Source organism: Watersipora subatra, chromosome 11 (assembly GCF_963576615.1).
Source record: "Watersipora subatra chromosome 11, tzWatSuba1.1, whole genome shotgun sequence".
In the NCBI taxonomy this organism is placed as follows: domain Eukaryota; kingdom Metazoa; phylum Bryozoa; class Gymnolaemata; order Cheilostomatida; family Watersiporidae; genus Watersipora; species Watersipora subatra.
The window spans coordinates 1,424,209-1,444,283 of record NC_088718.1 but is presented as its reverse complement, the minus strand read 5'-3'; the positions used below and the strand labels follow the sequence as shown (position 1 = coordinate 1,444,283).

Below are 20,075 nucleotides of genomic sequence, written 5' to 3'. Positions count from 1 at the left end.
ATTGCGCCTCACCAGGTTTAAATGAGCTCCTATGTCTCTGCTTTTTTAAGAAGGGGAGTGCCATAATAACCTTAAAGTCTATCTAGGGATCATGACCTCCTGATTTGACAGCCACATCTATGCAAAGATAGCACGGGTAATAAAAACCAGCTTTATTGCTAGTAGTGAGTCAACAATATGCTATGACCAGTGCGTGTCACAAGCAGGTACTAGATTACTCTTCTACCCGGTAGCCATACTTAAAGGCTTGTTTTAATCTTTGTTAAGGTTTTCATTGGTTAGCGTAACGGGAGTGGATTATGTGTGATCATTAAAGGTGCAAGAAGAGCTCTGAGGTAGATGTTGACAATATATTTAGGGTGGGCTGAAGGCTTCCAAGTTAGAATTTGATATTAAGGTTTGTATTTCAATATTCTATGTCAGTTGGCAAAATCTGTCTAGCTTTGGACAAGTGCTCATGCAAGAGATTTTTGGTGGCCACTCTTCAAATAACCTGTGGAAGTCTCTATTGTTTGCTAAAAAAGTAACACAATTCAAGTTGTTGAGGTAATTTTGAAGCTGATCGAACATTATGAAGTGGGTTGACAATGACTTACGTAACAAATTTTATCCAAATTCTTTGAGAACTATTTTTATTATTACCATTTATTATTATTATCAACTGCTTTTCTCAAGTGTCGGCTACGAAAAGCATGACAGCATTGAGATGTTTTTACCAAACAACTGTTAAAATGATGAAAAATCTGTTTTTAGAATTTCATATTCCCAATTCTTACATGCAGCTAGAAAAAATTTCTTTCCTGTTTTGCATATAAAATCATTTGGGCTCATGAAGGGCACATTTTTCTTGATTCATAGTATTACTGTTGACAATCTTTTTGTTGTATATCATGTTTCAAAACGCTTGTAAACACGCTTTCAAAACGCTTCAACGGCTCAGCAAATTGGTGGAAAAGCCAAAGCTTGTTCAGCGACTCGATTAGTGTAGTTAAAGGTTGACTTGCAACAAAATTCACGTTACAGTTATTTGGTATCAAAAGATTCACCATGTCTTATTCTGTTGTGTTGTAGGTGGCAAATATGTGGAAATGTGATTACAAGCCCTTAAAAGCTCAAAAACGAAAAGGCGCCGTAGATTGGAATATGTTTATTTCTCTGATGTAGTCATTACAGTTTGGTTATTGTTTTGCCACGTGATGTTCTCACATGAATTGAAACGCCAATAAAATGCTCAATATAAAATTTATCGTAGCGCTAGTTTATGACAAACACTTCGGGTTTTACCGAAGACCCCATATCAAATATAGATGCTCACTACTTTACAGTTTTGTTTCGGCTTGATCTAATCGTCAAGTCGTAATCTGATCATGTGACCCAATACTTCGCAAATATATTTTGCAGCACTTTTCATTTATCACAGGTGACCAACAGGCTCGTCTTTGTTATCAGACAATGATATGTACTCCTTCGAGGTAAGGTTAAAAAATTAAGTGAGTTTTTACGGTAAGTTATAAGATATCACTGCTAAAAGTGACAGCATTACAATGACGATAAAACATACGGGTAAGAACAATAGGCATGGTTTTATTGAATATGTGAAGTATATTTGTGAAAATATTTCGACGAATAAGGTTGCATGAAAGTGTAAACAGAAACCATCTACCACAACTACGTCACATTGGAGCCGTTTTGGAAAGAGAATCCAAACTACGGCGGTCTTTGTGGCTGCGATTAACTGTTCGTTTTTGAGCTTTTAAGAGCTTGTAATCACATTCCCACATATTTTTCGCTTACAAGTTACAACACAACAGAGTAAGACATGGTGAATCTTTTGATATTAAATAACTGTAATGGGAATTTTGTTGCAAGTCAACCTTTAAGCTAATTCAGCTTACAGTTTAAGAATGGTTCCTATATCGGCCGCAAAATCCTGGGGGTAATCTTGCGCAGCAAATCACTTTCCTATGGAGCTAGGCTCCGTGGCTTATGATCATATGAAGCTGTGTCGCTAACAGCCGCTTAAAAATGGCCACTCGCCATGCTGTTTCAAAGGTGCTAGCTGTAAGGTTCTGCTTGTCTCTGTTAAATTTCCTGATTTGATAATGCACTTCACAATCTAGACACCCTGTATGATTCACTGCTCCTTCCCAGAATGAATGCCAGTTGACCTGTTGATCTTGGGTGGTCTCTGGGTCTTGTGTGGTCTGTCTGACTGACATAGTGTTGTACAGTTGATTAGATGCACTTGAAGTCATTCTTCTGTCAACCTTTGAGCCAACAGCATGTAGCTTTTCAGCTGTGTTTTTCAATGCTGATACTTTCTTTTATTTGTACATAAGTTTCATCATTACACCATTGTCATTTACATATATAATCAGGAATTAACCTGAAGGGGAATCACATACTACTTCGCAATCTCCTGGATGTAGTATTAAGGTAAATTTTATATCTTTCCTTTTATGTGTTTTATTTTATATGTTACCAATAGCTTCGCAAATGACCAACTGTATAATTAACATATTGTCAATAACCTTTATTCGACAATCAAATTATTGTTTTATTGTAGTTTCACAGTGTTGGCAAGCATAAATAATAAATTTGAATAGAATATATACACTATGCCTCATCACCCGTATGTGACAACGCAACTATGAACCAGGGGATCCGCTACACTGACCTTCCCTTTTACAGTACATTTCGGGAAAGTTTTGCCTGCGGCTACTTGCGAAATTTGAACAGCAATGAGCTCTTTTGCTTTGACCCCAAAGGTACTCGGGGTGTAGGTTCCCATTTCACCGTGGATAACCTTGTGTTCTTATCACCGGTGGTTGCGGCGTATATGGGAACCAGGCTTTACAGGAATATTCAAGCACTTCTGAAACATTCATCTCAGTGCAGGATGCAGACCTTGGATGAGACATCACACCAAGTAAACAGCTTTCTGTTTGTTTTGACGACATGCTAAGCAGGTAGGTTAGGGTGTTGTGGGATTCTCCATGCTTAGGAGATACATGAGGGGGTTGGAGTTCCCCTACGATTCTAGGAGTCTGCCTTGATTCAGTTACACGATGACAAAGTCAGGAAAGGTCTGTTGACAGTGGGCAAGTGCATGCGTAAAAATGCAAAAGATCTTTGTTAATATATTATGATGTGTTAATATTGTAAAGGAAGTCGACTAGCTCCTTTATTGCACCAGGATAATTTGGAATTGAAGTTAATAAGTACTATTGGCCGATATGAAAATCACGATCAAATACTTGTATAGACAGAGAAAACAAAAAGGTGCTTCTTCTTTTCTGCGCTAGTCCTCTATTTATAGGTAGCTGGAAGGGTCTTTTAGCCCAACTGCCAAGTCGATCCTACATTGGTACATCCTGGTTTGTTCTTTGGCTGAGTCACTTAGTCGAGCTGGTCCGACGCAGGCCGGCTGGCTCCTACCGCAATACTAGGTGAATGCCTCACATTGCCCGGGTAATGAAAAGTTTTGCGCAGAAAACTTATTTTGTATTTAACATATGCAATATTTACCATTCTAACTTTTAAACTTCATATCATGAGAAAAGTGTTTTTGTTCAGTTCAAATAAATTAAGATAAAAAATAGCAATGAGTACATGGAAGTGTGTTTATAAAAAAGGTACCGTTGCAGCAAAGCTCATGGTATTCAAAGCTTTAACGGACGATACAGGCACCTTTCGATACCGGTACAAACTTAAAAATGAGATATTGTACTCTCTTTGTCTGATACTTTGTCCGATCGAACAGTGAGAAAATGTAGAGACAATTCCTACTCCAGATAAAACAATTGTCTATGTGAAAAGCAGTTAGCTTTTACAGATTGACCGAAACCGAAAATATGAAAGTAGCTGCACGTCTGAAATTGAAATGGCACATTTGAAAATTACGATTTTAAAAATAGGTATTTGTGTCATGATCACAGAAACCATGGTTAAGTCCAGATTATAAGATTTAGAGTTATCTATACTAGCAGAAGGAGAAGATTCACAGTTCATTTGCAAAATAAAATTTTGATTCTAGCTTAATTACAGCAGATTTTACGGTCAATAAACTGAATGCAGGTTTACCATTAGTGCGAAAACATAGTTCTGAGAAATTGGTGTTAAAGTTTGAGAAACGAAAACCAATGCACAATTTTGTTTACATTTCAAAATGTTATAGCAACCAATATCAGGAAGTTGTGATATTTATCTAGATTTCTGTCTTCATATCCAAAACATAATGCTGAATTCAAAAATCTAAAAATATTTTAGCTCGTTTTTGTCGAAATAGCTGTATATCTATAAGAAAATGTATTACTTAATTTTGCAGACAGTAAAAACGGCTTGGCAGTACTGCGATATTGGGCACAAGCGGAGTATGATGAACAAAATCTTTAAAAACATAATAACAGTAACATATTGCACACCATCAGTCATTATATACTTCGATCTTGTAAATTCGAATAATTATTCTTATAATTAAATTTTATGAAATCGAATAATTATTCTTATAATTAAATATTGTAATAATCTTATAAGAATCGTTAGGAAAATATCATCGTCATTCCCTTTACTTTCACTGCTTTTGATGTCAGTTGGAATATTAAAGTACTCACTATAAGTGTCCAAAATGTCCGAATTATCTTTAAAATTGGCAAAAAAGACACGATTACGTTTGTTAACACCATTTTCAGTACTTCCTTTTTAGCATAGCAACGGTTTTAAGGTTTTATTAGGCCTAAAGACATTTATTATCTAAACTGACTTCCGATTCAGAAAGATCACTTTTTAGTTGGTCCAGATGTACGTGTTACAAAAATTGTTACCAATATTGTAAATTCAGTTAGTGTAACTTTAAAGTCGGATAACACAACTTCGTGATTTGCGACTTAACCATGGTTTCTGTGACCGTGACCCATTTATTAAAAAAACTAGCTTTGAAATTTTTTTTTGAAAAATAAATGCAAAAGGTAATATTAATTAATAATAATAGGTGCACAGTTAGCATGTGCAATCGCCAAAGATATATGCAGTATGTGGTAAGAGCATGAGGTAATCAATGGGTCTGATTAGAACAGCTTAGCCTTGTGGTTTACACACTTGTTAGTAGACATGCGATTTGAATGTCACTAATTAAAATTCAGTATGACATTGATTTTCATTGACTTTCATTTTTCTTGCCTTACGATTGTAACTGGACAGACCAGCGACAGACAGACAAACATTGAAATTTTTATATATAGACTAGCTGCATTACCCGTGTTCGGGAATAGATTTACGTAAAGCAGGCTTTATTGAGAGTTGTCTTTCATACCGTAAAACAACTCCAAATATGCAATCTACTGAAATTTTTGTGCTGATCTGACTGCATACACATATGCAGTTACACATATGCAGTTGTACATGTCAATAATGTTGGAGAGCCCATTGGAGATATGCAATGTGTTTTACAGCTAGTCTACAATGCATCAGTCTCGAACTACTCAAATCGGCATAGTCCTAATTTTGTACACAGAACTGATAATGAAATTGACATTGCTAGGCAAACTGACGTTCTTCGAACTGGCAGTATGGAAAAGTTTTACATATTTTGAGAAATTCTAGAAAATATTTTGCTGTTGCACTGCTTAGCAATCGCCCGCTTTTATTGAATTGAGACTTCTGCATGCTTGAAACACTAATCATGACTCACCAGTTCTTCGTCTATAGCCTGTGTTTTGACATGGTATTTACAAACTGTGCAGCAGTAATGCGGTTGTTGATAAAATTTATTATCAATAAAATCTACTATATCAACTACATATATGGCCTCTCGCCTTTTCAACGTAAGGCGTTACATCTGGAGCATTTTTGCACATTCGTCCCATAAAAAAATTCAACCCTATACTGTGTTGCATGACTGTAGTCAAGCGCGAAGTTTTCTGTCCATACACGGCGCCTGGTAGCAGCTGCTGTAGTTAGTGCATCTTGCTGTTGTCGCCGTTTCATCCGCTCCGAAAATTCAGCTCGGTGAGCAGCTGGTGTAGCTAGCGCACCATGTTCTTGTCGCCGCTGCATCTGCTCGGAGGTTTCTGCATGCTGGCCGATGTAGCGGCTGCTCTGAGCCGTTTGAATTACTGCTAGGGTCGGTTTAGTAGTCTCTGCACTTCGAGCGGCTGCAGCATCTATTCTGGCCTGCTCTCGATGTACCCGTGTTTGTTCGACGGTTTCTGCTCTTCTAGCAGCTGCAGCAGCAGTTCCGTTTCGTTGTGGGTGTAGCTGCGTTTGCTCTGCAGTTTCTGCTCGTCTAGCTGCTGCTTCGCAAATTCGATCTCTCTCTACGGGAATCAATCTGTTTTTGCGTTTGGGCAGTAGGCTTTTTGGAAGGCATTGTACTGCTTCAAGCATTTCTAACATTGAATGAGATGGTGTGCTTTTTGTAATATACGCTGCTCGCTTTCTTCTCACCGCTGCCTATCGCCAGGCTCAAAGTGCCCGTGCAAGTTCTGTAGTTTCTGTAGTTGTCGTAGCTGGAAAAAGAAGTAAAAGTAACTCAGCTGAAAAAGGAAATGAACATGTTTATTATCACAAACAGTGGCAAATCCAACGTTTTCAACCCTTTCACTGAAGTAGACTCCCTCATGCGTTTTCTATGGTCGACCGCCATAGACACATTTTTGCGACTTTCCCAGCAGTTGCTAGTAACTGAATTTTATTATTCGTTGATAACATAACCAACGGTCTTTAAGACTTTTATAGTAGTGACAGTGTTGTCCAAAGATTTCTCTATAAAATTAGCCTAAAATTTAATTTTAAATCTTCGTTCGAAAATTTCTAACTTAAAAACGAAGATTTTTTGTGTGAGTTCATTAAATGCGTCCGAGTTAAAAAAAAACCAACAACTACTTATGTTGATGACACATGACAGATAATAAAAATGCACAAAATATAGATACAATGTTTTTTTGTATAGCAGTGCTTGTTAACATGTTGGCAAAATGAAATATATAACCAAAACAAACAGTATACATGTAGATGGAGTTTGAAATTGAAAAAATATCGTATACATATTAAGCAATACAGTCATACTTCAACTTACGAGCTTAATGCGTTCCGAGACTGAGCTCGTATGTCAATTTACTCGCATGTTGGTGCAATTTATTTATATATAGAACAATTAAATATATATTGATTGGTTTCCATACTCTAAAAAAAGCAAATAAAACACTCAAAACAAGATATTGTAACAGAAAGAACATGTTGGTTATTGTCATTACGTACTACATGCTTTCAGAAACAACAAATAAAAAATAATGCAAGGAAATGTGATTAATTAAAATGTAAAATTAAATACACACAATAGCAGTTAGCACTCGCATTTGCCAGGGAGGGAGATATAAGTTATCCTTCGTTACAACAGTTGACTTTGATAAATTTGGATTTTATTAAAGTGTTAAAAGACAAACTTAGAAGCAAACCTAAAACCAAACTTTCATTTTCAACTAAACATAGTTAAAATTTCTTCGGTGTTCATAGTTTGAAGTTTCTCGCTGGTTAGCGAGAAAGTTTTCCTTTTTTTCGCTTTCACGACTAGCCGGCCGTTTTAAGATAAACCTATCTAAGGACGTTTGCCTTTGTCGCCCTTGCAACATGTTGCGATTAGGACGAACACAGGTGTCGTCACAAATGGTTAATGCACGACCATTAGCCAACTTGTCCGAATGTCTATTAAACAGTTTGGATAGATAGTGCCGGCCTTTTCACACAGCATCGTTTCAGTTACGCTGTCACCGGCCAATTGTTTGTCCAATGCCATCAGCAGTCGTGAAGATCGCTGCGCCGTTTAAAAACTATGGTTAGTCTTTTTGCGAACTAAATGCCCTGAATATAATCCTTTTGTTTGATAATTATGAACGTATTTCTGTTATATTGCCGAGCTAGCTCAATCACGCATACACATTTCGCATTGTTTTTAATAATTATCCGTTTAATATCAATTGTTATCACTTGCTTAGTCTGCATTATCTTTCATTTTACTGACAAACTTTTGGTCTACGCACAGTACTTTTAATTCACATAATTCTGCAGTGGAAATCACGCACAAAAACACTGTACAAAAGTATAACCTGAGCAGTTGGAAAATACAGAGTGATTCTGTTCTCATAAAACACTTCCGGCATACTTGGCAACTGACTCAAGTGCTCGTATCTCAAACATGGCTCGTATGTTAGTGCTAAAACTTGCTTGAAAGCTGGCTCGTATCTCAAGTTTCTCGTACGTTGGAGCATTCGTAAGTTGAAGTATTACTGTATCGGCAAAATGGCTGGTAGTAGGCCGATAGCTAAATTTGTACACGGACGCAAGTGAAAGGTTTATGTAGTGGAAGTGTGGCAATTCATAGACAATACAACATTGATTAAGAAATACCTACCTTTTTTATGTAGAAATGTAGTAGGTAAGAACTGCGTTTTCCCGTGACCGCAAGAAATCAACGTTCGTGTGACCTTCTCGGTACACGTTGGCAGTAAATATTAATCGCATGTAAATTACTATTCATTAATTTATTTAATGATTAGTACATTTGTATAGCTGTATATGCTGCCGAACTCAGAACGGTGCTTTTTCACACGGCCTCAATTTTGCTATTCCGAACGCACCAATGTCGTTGGGCGCCGTAAAGAGGCACGCTAACCAGATATGACGTGCTCTGTGTGAAACTATGAATAGGTTATGTATAATAGAGGCGTGTAGTAACCGAAGACTCCCAGTAATGCGCCCTAGATACCTAGTAGCGGCTAATAGTCGGAAAAGTACGGTATTCTATAAAGCGGACAGATAGATAGATAGACAGACAGACAACGATTGCCGTTTATATAGTAGATGATCTTTATTAGTATTTTAAGATTTTCAACTTTACGGTTTTAGCACTTGCCTTATAACAAGCGTGTTTGATGTATCTTGAGATGTTCCATGGAATTGTTTGTTCTCAGTAGAACTATTATGTGTCATTCGCATATTATTGAGTGCATGCAGCTTGTCAAAGATAAATCCAAGTTTACAGATATGTACAAAGCTAAACAAACATGCCTATGCCAAATGCTTGTTTAGATACCACATTCCTTGATAGATATCGTTACAAGAGTTTTTCATCTCTAAAGTAAGGATAGCAAATCTTAAAGGTTGACTTGCAACAAAATCTACATTACAGTTATTTGGTATCAAAAGATTCACCATGTCTTACTCTGTTGTGTTGTAGGTACAAAATATGTGTAAATTTGATTACAAGCTCTTAAAAGCTCAAAAACGAAAAGCCGCCGTAGATTGGAATCTCTTTATTTCGATGACGTAGTCATGACAGTTCGGTTATCATCATGTCACGTGACGCTCTCACCTGAATTGAAAAGCCAATAAAAAGCTCAATATAAAACTTTTCGTAGCACTAATTTATGACAAACACTTCGGGTTTTACTGAAGACCCTGTATCAAACATAGATGCTTGCTACTTTACAGTTTCGTTTCGGCTTGATTTAATCGTCAAGTCATAATCTGATCATGTGACCCAATACTTCGCAAATAATTTTCGCAGCACTTTTCGAGTATCACAGTTGACCAACAGGCTCGTCTTGATTATCAGACAATGATATGTACTCCTTCGAGGTAAGGTTAAAAAATTAAATGAATTTTTACGGTAGGTTATAAGATATCAGTGCTAGTGACAGCATCCCGATGACAATAAAACAGACGCGTAAGAACAATAGACATAGTTTTATCGAATGCGTAAAGTTTATTTGTGAAAATATTTCGACGAATAAAGTTGCATAAAAGTCTAAACAGAAACCATCTCTCACAACTACGTCACATTTGAGCCGTTTGGAAAGAGATTACAAACTACGGCGGTCTCGTGTGGCTGCGATTAACTGTTGGTTTTTTAGCTTTTAAGAGCTTGTAACCACATTCCCACATATTTGCACCTACTACACAACAGAGTAAGACATGGTGAATCTTTTGATATCAAATAACTGTAATGTGAATTTCGTTGCAAGTCAATCTCTCACAAACCAGTAATGCAGTAAACAGCTAGCAGATTCGAGTCAGATGTACATATTGGACACGGATGCAAGCAGATGTGGGGTAGAGACAATACTCGTCCAGGACAAAGCAGAACGAGTGATTGCCCGCTTCAGCAAAACTTATATTTGCCGAGAGGAGCTACTGCGTCACACGAGGGAGTTGTTGGCAGTAGTCAAGGCCATGAAAGACTTCTGATCATATTTTATGGGCGGCTGTTCCTGCTCTGAACCAGCATGCTTCACTCCGCTGACTGTGCATGAGGAAGAAACCATCTAATCAGGTAGCAAAATGGCTGGAAATTTTGTTGGAGTTTCAGTATACACTTGAGCACTGGGTCGGGAATGCTGATGGGCTGAGCTTACAGACTTGCGAAGACTGCCTGTGAAGACTGCCAAAGGCCTTTTGCAGCTGTTTCCTTTACGTTCAGCTTGTTTTCTTTTATGATGACGTCACATTGTTATGTTTACTGTTCCTTTTGTCTGTTAGAGTTTTGATCTTCTGATCCAAAATGTCTCAAAATAGTGCAGTTTTCTAAACAAATTCTAAAAACGTTGGTAAGAATTAAAATTATTAATAGAATATGGCAAGTATATAAAAATAACAATACATAAATTAAGTTGATTTAAACTATATCTAGGGTAAGTGAGACCATGCATCTCTATCACTTCCGTTACCACTGAATATAAGCAATGCTGAGCCTATACTTTTGTTCACATGTCTCTATGATAGTAAAGTAATACTAACAATCTTTTACTGATTATAATTTGATTAATTTAGTTTTCACATATAATTTAGGCTGTTGAATTTAGCTTTTATATAGCTTTTATATACAATTGTACTATATTTGTTTCAATGCTATATATAATTATTTTAAGCATTATTATTCCATTAAACAAAATGCGATGTATTCTTATAAAAATATGTGCTGCAATTTACAATCATATCTCTCACACGAAGCAAGTATCAAAAGGAATCAAGGTTTGACTGCCTAACTTCTTGAGTAACTCCTGCAATACACTAAATATAAAGCTTAGTGCATTCCATCAATTTTATACTGCAACCGGTGCGCAGATGCAAATTACTCATATTGTTCTTTATTGTATTTCATCTGCATTACTGATTCATAAGCTATGGTAACCATGCTCTCAGAGGAAGAGTACAGAAGAGCTCTCATGTTTTTCTGCTTGTGATATTGTGAAGCAATCGCTAATCCATTAACCACGGTGATGTAGCGGTTGGCAAGTCGATTCAATCATGTGGCATGATACTCTTTAGCATTTAGTCGATTACACTATAATTTTGTCGATTTTCAATTGCAAATAACAATGCCAACAAAATTATTCAAGTTTTGCACTAGAAGAAAGCAACCAGCAATCAACGATATTCAGTGAAGCGTTTTGTTCAAATTTCTTTCATTAGCTTTGTAGCGTTCACTCATGTTTAATAGGTAGGGGATGGATCCTGCTGATACGCTGAAGTTGGCTTCGGTAAGCTTAAAGTGTTTGGTGGATGCGTCACCTGACAAGTCAACCGTATAGCTGAGGGTCTTCACTGGTTGCCTCACTACTTACAACAGTGTTTTCTGGTAAACATGTTGGCTCCGCTATTACTGCTGTTCCTTCTACCCTTTGACACAGCTCAGGAGTACAAGTAAGACTTACCTAGTAAATTGGTTTTCAATTAGCTAAAATTCTAAGCACATTTTTTCAGTTTATTGAGACAATTGTTAGTTATTTTAACCATTTGTTACTGTCACAATGTTTACCTTCTGGTGGCAACATGTTCAAGAAGCCTTAGGTGTCAGGGATAATAATGATAAGACAGGGAGTTGGTGACAGTTACCATGATCTTTGGAACCAATTCAAAAAGAAAACTTGTTCTACAAAGTATGTTTTGGATGCTTTTGGGTTCCCAAAATTTTTTCATATATATTTATATCAAAATATTGCTGTTACAAAAGTCGTTCAGTTTTTATAGCGGCATGTTTATATATATATATATATAGATATATATATAAGTTAGAAATATGTATGACTTTGCCAATAGCTTGAAACTTGTTACATATTTGAATAAAACAGCTAATTGCAATGAAGTCTTCATACGGCGAGGTAAAGGTATATGCAGCTGAGGGTCTTAGAATCAAAAGGGCAGCGATGTTTATCCCTTTTATTTTTCACATAGAGCTTTCCAACCGAGGGGGCACTCACTCACATACACACACTCACATACCGCAATAATCACCGACAAGTCAGTTGGCTGCTTGCTAGCTAAATGCTCTAAAAGAAATGTTCTTCTTACCTGGAGGGCTGTGGTTGTCCATGTAATATGATATGAAACACCTAGAGATATATAATATGGTTTAGTCCTTCCACTATGTTCTTTACAGTGAGACACTGGTTTCATTTGGGAAGTTGTCCCAACTTGATATTGAAGACAGTTTCAAGCTACGAGAATTAAACAGCTTGCAGGAAGATCAGTTGAATCCTGGGGGTTTTATTGCAGCCAATCAGCACAGTCTCACCCTAATTACTCCAGACCTGCGGGCCGTAATCGTTGCTGGTAGGTACATAATGTTCTTAACTTGGATTATGTAAGGAAACCTACCTGCTTGAACACAAACAGATAGTCTGTTTAATATAAAGATAGTTGTCCTCACACTACGCTATTCCTAGATCATATATTTACCCTACTAGGCCTGTGCGTATGTAGGTTTATTCAAACAAGTAAATTAATACATGAAACAAGGTTTTTTGGCTGATTTTTGTGAAAGCTTTTCTTTAGAGCTTTCGAATGACTTTTACTGGTTCAGTCAGCTCTCTAAATAATAGTTCAGTTTATACGTTCAATAATTTCCATATCTTAATGTTTTGACAATGTATCAATAATATTAATACTATTGTTCTATATAACATTACATTACTGTTTGTTGATTTTTATATCATTTTCGAAGAAATAATTTTATACAACTAAAAATTGCGTCCTCTGTACATGCTATTGGTGCTGCCATGTTGAATCAATAAGGCTCTAGAGTTCTTAAACATAGCAACTTTTCCTAGACAGTTTTGAGTTTTGAGTTTTGACATGAAAATGAAAACTTTTATTTGGCATTCAAATATGAGAAAAACCCTCCTTTTGCTTAATATTGGCTTATCAGGTTTATTGTAAAGGCAGCTGCTAGATTATGTCATAAACAGGGCTTCCACGTCTTATTAAAAATATTTAATATCAAGGCAGGCAAATCTGAAACTATTTCAACTCAAATAAAAAGGCTTTTTTAAACTAATTTTACCATTTACGCAACAAGAATGTCACAAAACCGAATGACACTCTGTGAGTCAATTCTAACAGTATCGCAGACATTTTATTTTGTGTTGTTTGCCACAACAAGTAAGGCCATTCATATTTATGGCATTCTTATAGCAACCAGAAGATAGCTCAAAGTTTGACTTGCAACAAAATTCACATGACAGTTATTTGGTATTAAAAGATTCACCATGTCTTACTCTGCTGTGTTGTAGGTGCAAAATATTTGAAAATGGGACTACAAGCTCAAAAGCGAAAAGCCGCCGTTAATTAGAATCTGTTTATTTCTGTGACGTAATCATGACAGTATGGTTATTGTCTTGTCACGTGATGTTCTCACGTGAATTGAAAGGCCAATAAAAACCTCAATTTAAAACTTATCATAGCACTAGTTTATGACAAACACTTCGGGTTTTACCGAAGACCCCGTATCAAATATAGATGTTCGCTACATGACAGTTTTGTTTCGGCTCGATCTAATCGGCAAATCGTAGTCCGATCGTGTGACCCAATACTTCGCAAACAATTTTCGCAGCACTTTTCGATTATCACAGGTGACCAATAGGCTCGTCTTGATTATCAAACAATGATATATACTCCTTCGAGGTAAGGTTAAAAAATTAAATGAATTTTTACGGTAAATTATAAGATATCAGTGCTAAAAATTACAGCATTACTATAACGATAAAACAGACGCGTAAGAACAATAGACATGGTCTTATTGAATGCGTGAAATACATTTGTGGAAATATTTCGACGAATAAGGTTGCATGAAAGTGTAAACAGAAACCATCTCCCACAACTACGTCACATTTGAGCCGTTTTGGAAAGAGAATTCAAACTACGGCGGTCTCGTGTGGCTGCGAATAACTGTTCATTTTTTAGCTTTTAAGAGCTTGTAATCACATTCCCACATATTTTGCACCTACAACACAACAGAGTAAGACATGGTGAATCTTTTGATATCAAATCACTGTAATGTGAATTTTGTTGCAAGTCAACCTTTAGAAAACAGCCATGACTAGCGGTTACTTAAGCTGAACACTAGACGCTTGCCTTGACCTTGACATGACCTTAATAAAAACAAGTTTACTGTGACACGCTTTAAATTAACCTTCAACTTTGTCTTTATCATAATGTACAACCTAGTCGGATAGTAGTACATAACACAATAATATGTCTATCAACATGTGTATACGTAACATAATAATATGTCTATCAACATGTGCATACATAACATAATAATATGTCCATCAACATGTGTGTACATAACATAATAATATGTCTATCAACATGTGTGTACATAACATAATAATATGTCTATCAACATGTGTGTACATAACACAATAGTATGTCTATCAACATGTGTATACATAACATAATAATATGTCTATCAACATGTGTGTACATAACATAATAATATGTCTATCAACATGTGTGTACATAACATAATAATATGTCTATCAACATGTGTGTACATAACACAATAGTATGTCTATCAACATGTGTATACATAACATAATAATATGTCTATCAACATGTGCATACATAACATAATAATATGTCTATCAACATGTGTGTACATAACACAATAATATGTCTATCAACATGTGTATACGTAACATAATAATATGTCTATCAACATGTGCATACATAACATAATAATATGTCCATCAACATGTGTGTACATAACATAATAATATGTCTATCAACATGTGTGTACATAACACAATAGTATGTCTATCAACATGTGTATACATAACATAATAATATGTCTATCAACATGTGTAGACATAACACAATAATATGTCTATCAACATGTGTATACGTAACATAATAATATGTCTATCAACATGTGCATACATAACATAATAATATGTCCATCAACATGTGTGTACATAACATAATAATATGTCTATCAACATGTGTGTACATAACATAATAATATGTCTATCAACATGTGTGTACATAACACAATAGTATGTCTATCAACATGTGTATACATAACATAATAATATGTCTATCAACATGTGTGTACATAACATAATAATATGTCTATCAACATGTGTGTACATAACATAGTAATATGTCTATCAACATGTGAAGTAAATAACTAAGAAATATTTGTAGCCACTAGATTAGCTCAGCGCAAAAATATTGTTGTCAAAAACAGAATATCCAATATCCACAACAAAATCTTTACTCTCTTAACAGAAAAAGGTATTTTAAACACTCTATTATATCAAACCATTTATGCCTGTTACCTGTTGTCTATTTTATGATTCTTGAATGGCATAACTTGGAGAACATATCTGTTTTAAATGAAATTATTACCAATAAAGTAATATATATGCATATATCATATAAAAAAGTTGATGACTTGAAGTAAGGTTGATCATACAGTTGTCATATTATAGGAAAGGAGAATGGCTCAGGCTATAACGAAAGTTTTGGGGGTTATGCAACTTTTAGTAATGTTGTTGATGCTGCGCAGTATAATAATGGTGAGGACATCCTTGTCGCCGACAACAAAAACAACTGCATAAGAACCGTGAATAAAGATAGTCGAAGGACACGCACCTTTGTTGGGAGGTGTGACTTTGGTGGAAGTTTCACTGGTACAGTCCCGGCATTGGAGGCAAATATACCTGGACCATTCAGCATCTTACACGATCAAGAGAGAAATAGATTCTTTTACTTGACATACGAGCCAAGCTCAATAATAGAGCATAACCTTAGCACAGGTGCGTGTTAGTACTCATAACTAGGAAGTCTCATGGTTACAAGTTGCTGTACAACATATCCGTCATGTACATATATGTAGATATATATATTTGAAAAAAAATATTAAGAAGTAAACTTTTAGTAATTGCGCTACAAATTTGTTTCGTGCGATGCACTCATCAGACGCGGTTGTACTAAAATTCTGGTACAGCCGCGTCTGATGATTGCATCGCACGAAACAAATTTGTAGCGCAATTACTAAAAGTTTACTTTCTTCTTAATATTTTTTTCAAATATTTCATACTCCACTAATTATCTTTTAGGATTTTAGTGTAGAGTTCTCTTTTTATATACTTTTGCACCTGCTTTTAGTTACTATATATGTATATATATATATATATATATATATATATATATATATACAATAAAGTATAGGCTAAAAGTCAGCATAAAGTGCTCGATACTAAAGTAGAGCTTACTATAAATTTGGTAAGAAATTTATTAAAATTTGACTAAGCAAAAAATTACTAAAAGTTTCGTATTACACAAAAGGTGTGTAACACTCATCAGATAAAATGCTTAGCATTTTATCTGATGAGTGTTACACACCTTTTGTGTAATACGAAACTTTTAGTAATTTTTGCTTAGTCAAATTTTAATAAATTTCTTACCAAATTTATATATATATATATATAGCAGTGTATTGTGTGTATTTGTGTATCTTGTTGCGTATGTCCAGCTATAGCTATTAGTATGCACACACTAATTATTTTAGCATTGCGGCCACGTGTTACGATGCCCCCGTTAAGAAATATTTTTCGTAAGATTTAATTATTATATCTGGGGTCAAGGCCAATTCTTCTCACGCAGACAATGATATTGTCTCAGTGGGAAGAGCCTCGACATTATTTCTCCATTCGATCAGACAAAGACAGTACGATATCTCATTTTTACATTTGTACTGGTATCGAGATGTACCAGTATTGTCGTATACAAAGTTTTGATGGATAGCTTCGGGTGGAACAGTAACCTTTTTTTATACACACTCACTTTTGTGCAAAAATTGTTATTATTAATTCTACATATTCAAGAATTTTATTTTATTTTCTCAGTTCATATTAATTATATTATTAAATTACCAAATCATATTTTATTGTAATCATAGCAAAACCTACTTAATTTAGCTAATTAATTTATTTGCTAATTTAGCGAAATAGTTTATTTGCTAATTATTTCACATTTACGTCTAAACCTTTTTATAGTCGTTTTAATTCTTTTAATTTATTTGACCTGCAAGAAACATTTTTCTCATGATATGAAGTTTGACAATTGTGTGACAAAGTTTGAAAACCTTTACAGTTGTTTTTATTTTTTCTCTTAATTTATTTCAATTACACACAACATTTTTCTCATGATATGTAGTTTGAAAGTTGAAATGGCAAATGCTGTTATATGTTAAATACAAATAAATTTTCTGTCCAAAGACGTTTTTATTACCCGAGCAACGCCGGGTTGTACCACTAGTATATATATACAGTGAAACTCGGATAACTCGCCATTGAATAGCTCGAACACATGGTTAACTCGAACAGATTTGTTTGGTCCGTTTCCACGCAATGATAAATTGCTTTAGATAACTCGACCCTTAAGGGGCTTCTCATGTAATGTTTTAACAATTTCTATCAGAAAGTATGAATATTTTCCTATTACTTAAGATTTGTTTGTTTGTTTTAGGTGATGTGTCTGCCAGGACGTTTTCAGATTAAAATAGGCAAAACTTGATCGCGGTTGAAACGCTAAGAAAAAGAGGCATATTTTTTTAGCGTTTTAACAAAAACCAATTTTTCTATAAGTTTATCTGAAGGTTACCTTGCTTTCGGAAAGCTATCCCCGGATGTTTGATAAAATTTGATTTTTTGCAAACCTTTAGGAAAGTCGTTAACGAAGATATTTTGCTGATATCGGTAATAATGACGCCTAAGAACTACTAAAAGTTTATGTTTATCTCTATGGCTTGGAATAAAGTGATATTCTAAAGTGATAACAACCATCTTGGTAGCCGTTGGGCAAAAAACTGTTCGAGTTAACGAAGTTAACTTACAACAAGCAATCAATGCTTTTGATTTATATATAGTTTGTATATGTACTGATAAATACATGCACTTGTGGCAATGTTCTCATAACTTGAACGCTCTGATAACTCGAACAATTGCTCTCGGTCCTGTGAAGGTCTAGTTAGCCAAGTTTCACTATATATATATATATATATATATATATATATATATATATATATATATACTAGAAATTCCAATGTCATACAGCCCACGACCAAAGTGATATTGGAAAAAAGAAAGGGTATTGATAGTTGAGAAATGCAATATTAGCCGTCAAATGGCACTGCAGTGCAATAGGATACCTGCAATAGTAGCTGTAATGTACTGGGTGTTATTATGTACAACAAACAGCAATAATGAAAGGAAAAGATTATATGTTTATATCTTCCCCCTGCAATAGGAAAAATGCAATATTAGATATAAAATGCACTGATATTATTAGAATAACCAATATTATTAATATAGTAATACAGTAATTATAGAAAACCAATGCACAATTTTGTTTACATTTCAAAACGTCATAGCAACCAATATCAAGAAGTTGTGATATTTATCTAGTTTTTTAGAAAATCTATTTAACAAAATTATTTAGAAAAAATAATAGCAGTACCATATTGCCCATTATTGGTCACTATATACTTTGGTGTTGTAAATTCGAATGACTATTCTTATAATTAAATCTTATAAAATCGAATAATTGTTCTTATAATTAAACATCGTAATAATCTTATAAGAATGGTTAAAAAAATATCATCGTCGTTCCCTTTACTTTCACTGCTTTGGACATCAGTTGGAATAACAAAGTACTCATTATAAGTGTCCAAAACGTCAGTTATACCTACTTAAAATCGGCAAAAAAGAAACGATTACTTTTCAGTACTGTTACATTTGTTACAGAAACCTTCGGCAATTGGATAATGCCATAGAATGATGAAATGTGCACGTTTTTCTTGTGAAATGCGCACGACTTAATAATTTTACTCTCTGTCGCACGGCCTTATCGGCGTTTCGTTGGCCGGTCTTAATTTTGATTAAAAAAGGCTTGTCAAAGTTTTAATAGCGATTTTAGGCCAAATTAATCTGTCTATTTATGTATAATCCGAACATATGGGTAAGGTTTAGGATATTGTCTACAAATTGCAAAGACTTGGTAACATATTTAAATAGGTTTATATGTGTTTTGTATCGTTATTATACTTAAACGACTCCATAGAAAAATAGTTAAATTTGTTGGTGAGATTTTGGTACAAGGGTTTGCGACAGGCGTTGATGAATAATTTTTGTGAGTTGTGCGCACATATGCATTTATCATAAAGCTCCCTAACAATCGCTTCGCTTGTGTTTAGTCGTGGGTCTAGCGGTAAAACCCGGCGTTGCTCGAGTAATAAAAACGTCTTTGGACAGAAAATTTATTTGTATTTAACATATAAATCTGTATTTGTAAATATATACAGTCAAACATGGATAACTCGAACTTCACGGGACCGAGCAAAAGTGTTCGAATTATCAGAGCATTCAAGTTATCAGAGCACTGTCACAAGTCCATGTATTTACTTATTTATTAGTAGATACATGTACATATGCAAACTATAATATAAATCAAAAGCACAAATGGCTTGTTTCAAATTAAATGCTTCTAATGTAAAGTTTAAAACGTTTTTATCAAAAAGTATGGAGATTTTTCTATCACTTGAGATTGGTTTGTTGTTTGAGGTGATGTTATTGCCAGGACGTTTTTTTAGATTGACATTGGCAAAACTTGATCGTTGTTGAAATGCTCAAAAGAAAAGACATCTTTTTCTTTTGAGCCTTTTACCCACGATCAATTTTTCCGATTTTTCTTGAATTTTATGCAACTTCAAGAAAAAGTTACCAAAGAAAAATCCC

At 34.9% G+C, this 20,075-nt stretch overlaps 1 protein-coding gene across 1 annotated transcript in view; it reads left to right on the top strand.

The window, feature by feature from the left end:
• The first annotated feature begins 348 nt into the window (after window positions 1-348).
• The window catches only part of LOC137408305 (hepatocyte growth factor receptor-like), a 106,812-nt gene continuing 87,085 nt past the window's right edge, over window positions 349-20,075 (top strand). Inside the window, exons 1-4 of the mRNA XM_068094783.1 lie at window positions 349-397; window positions 11,495-11,697; window positions 12,434-12,606; window positions 15,768-16,094. Coding sequence (XP_067950884.1) covers window positions 11,639-11,697; window positions 12,434-12,606; window positions 15,768-16,094 — 559 coding nt within the window. The 5' untranslated portion in view covers window positions 349-397; window positions 11,495-11,638. The remainder of the gene's footprint in view (window positions 398-11,494; window positions 11,698-12,433; window positions 12,607-15,767; window positions 16,095-20,075) is intronic.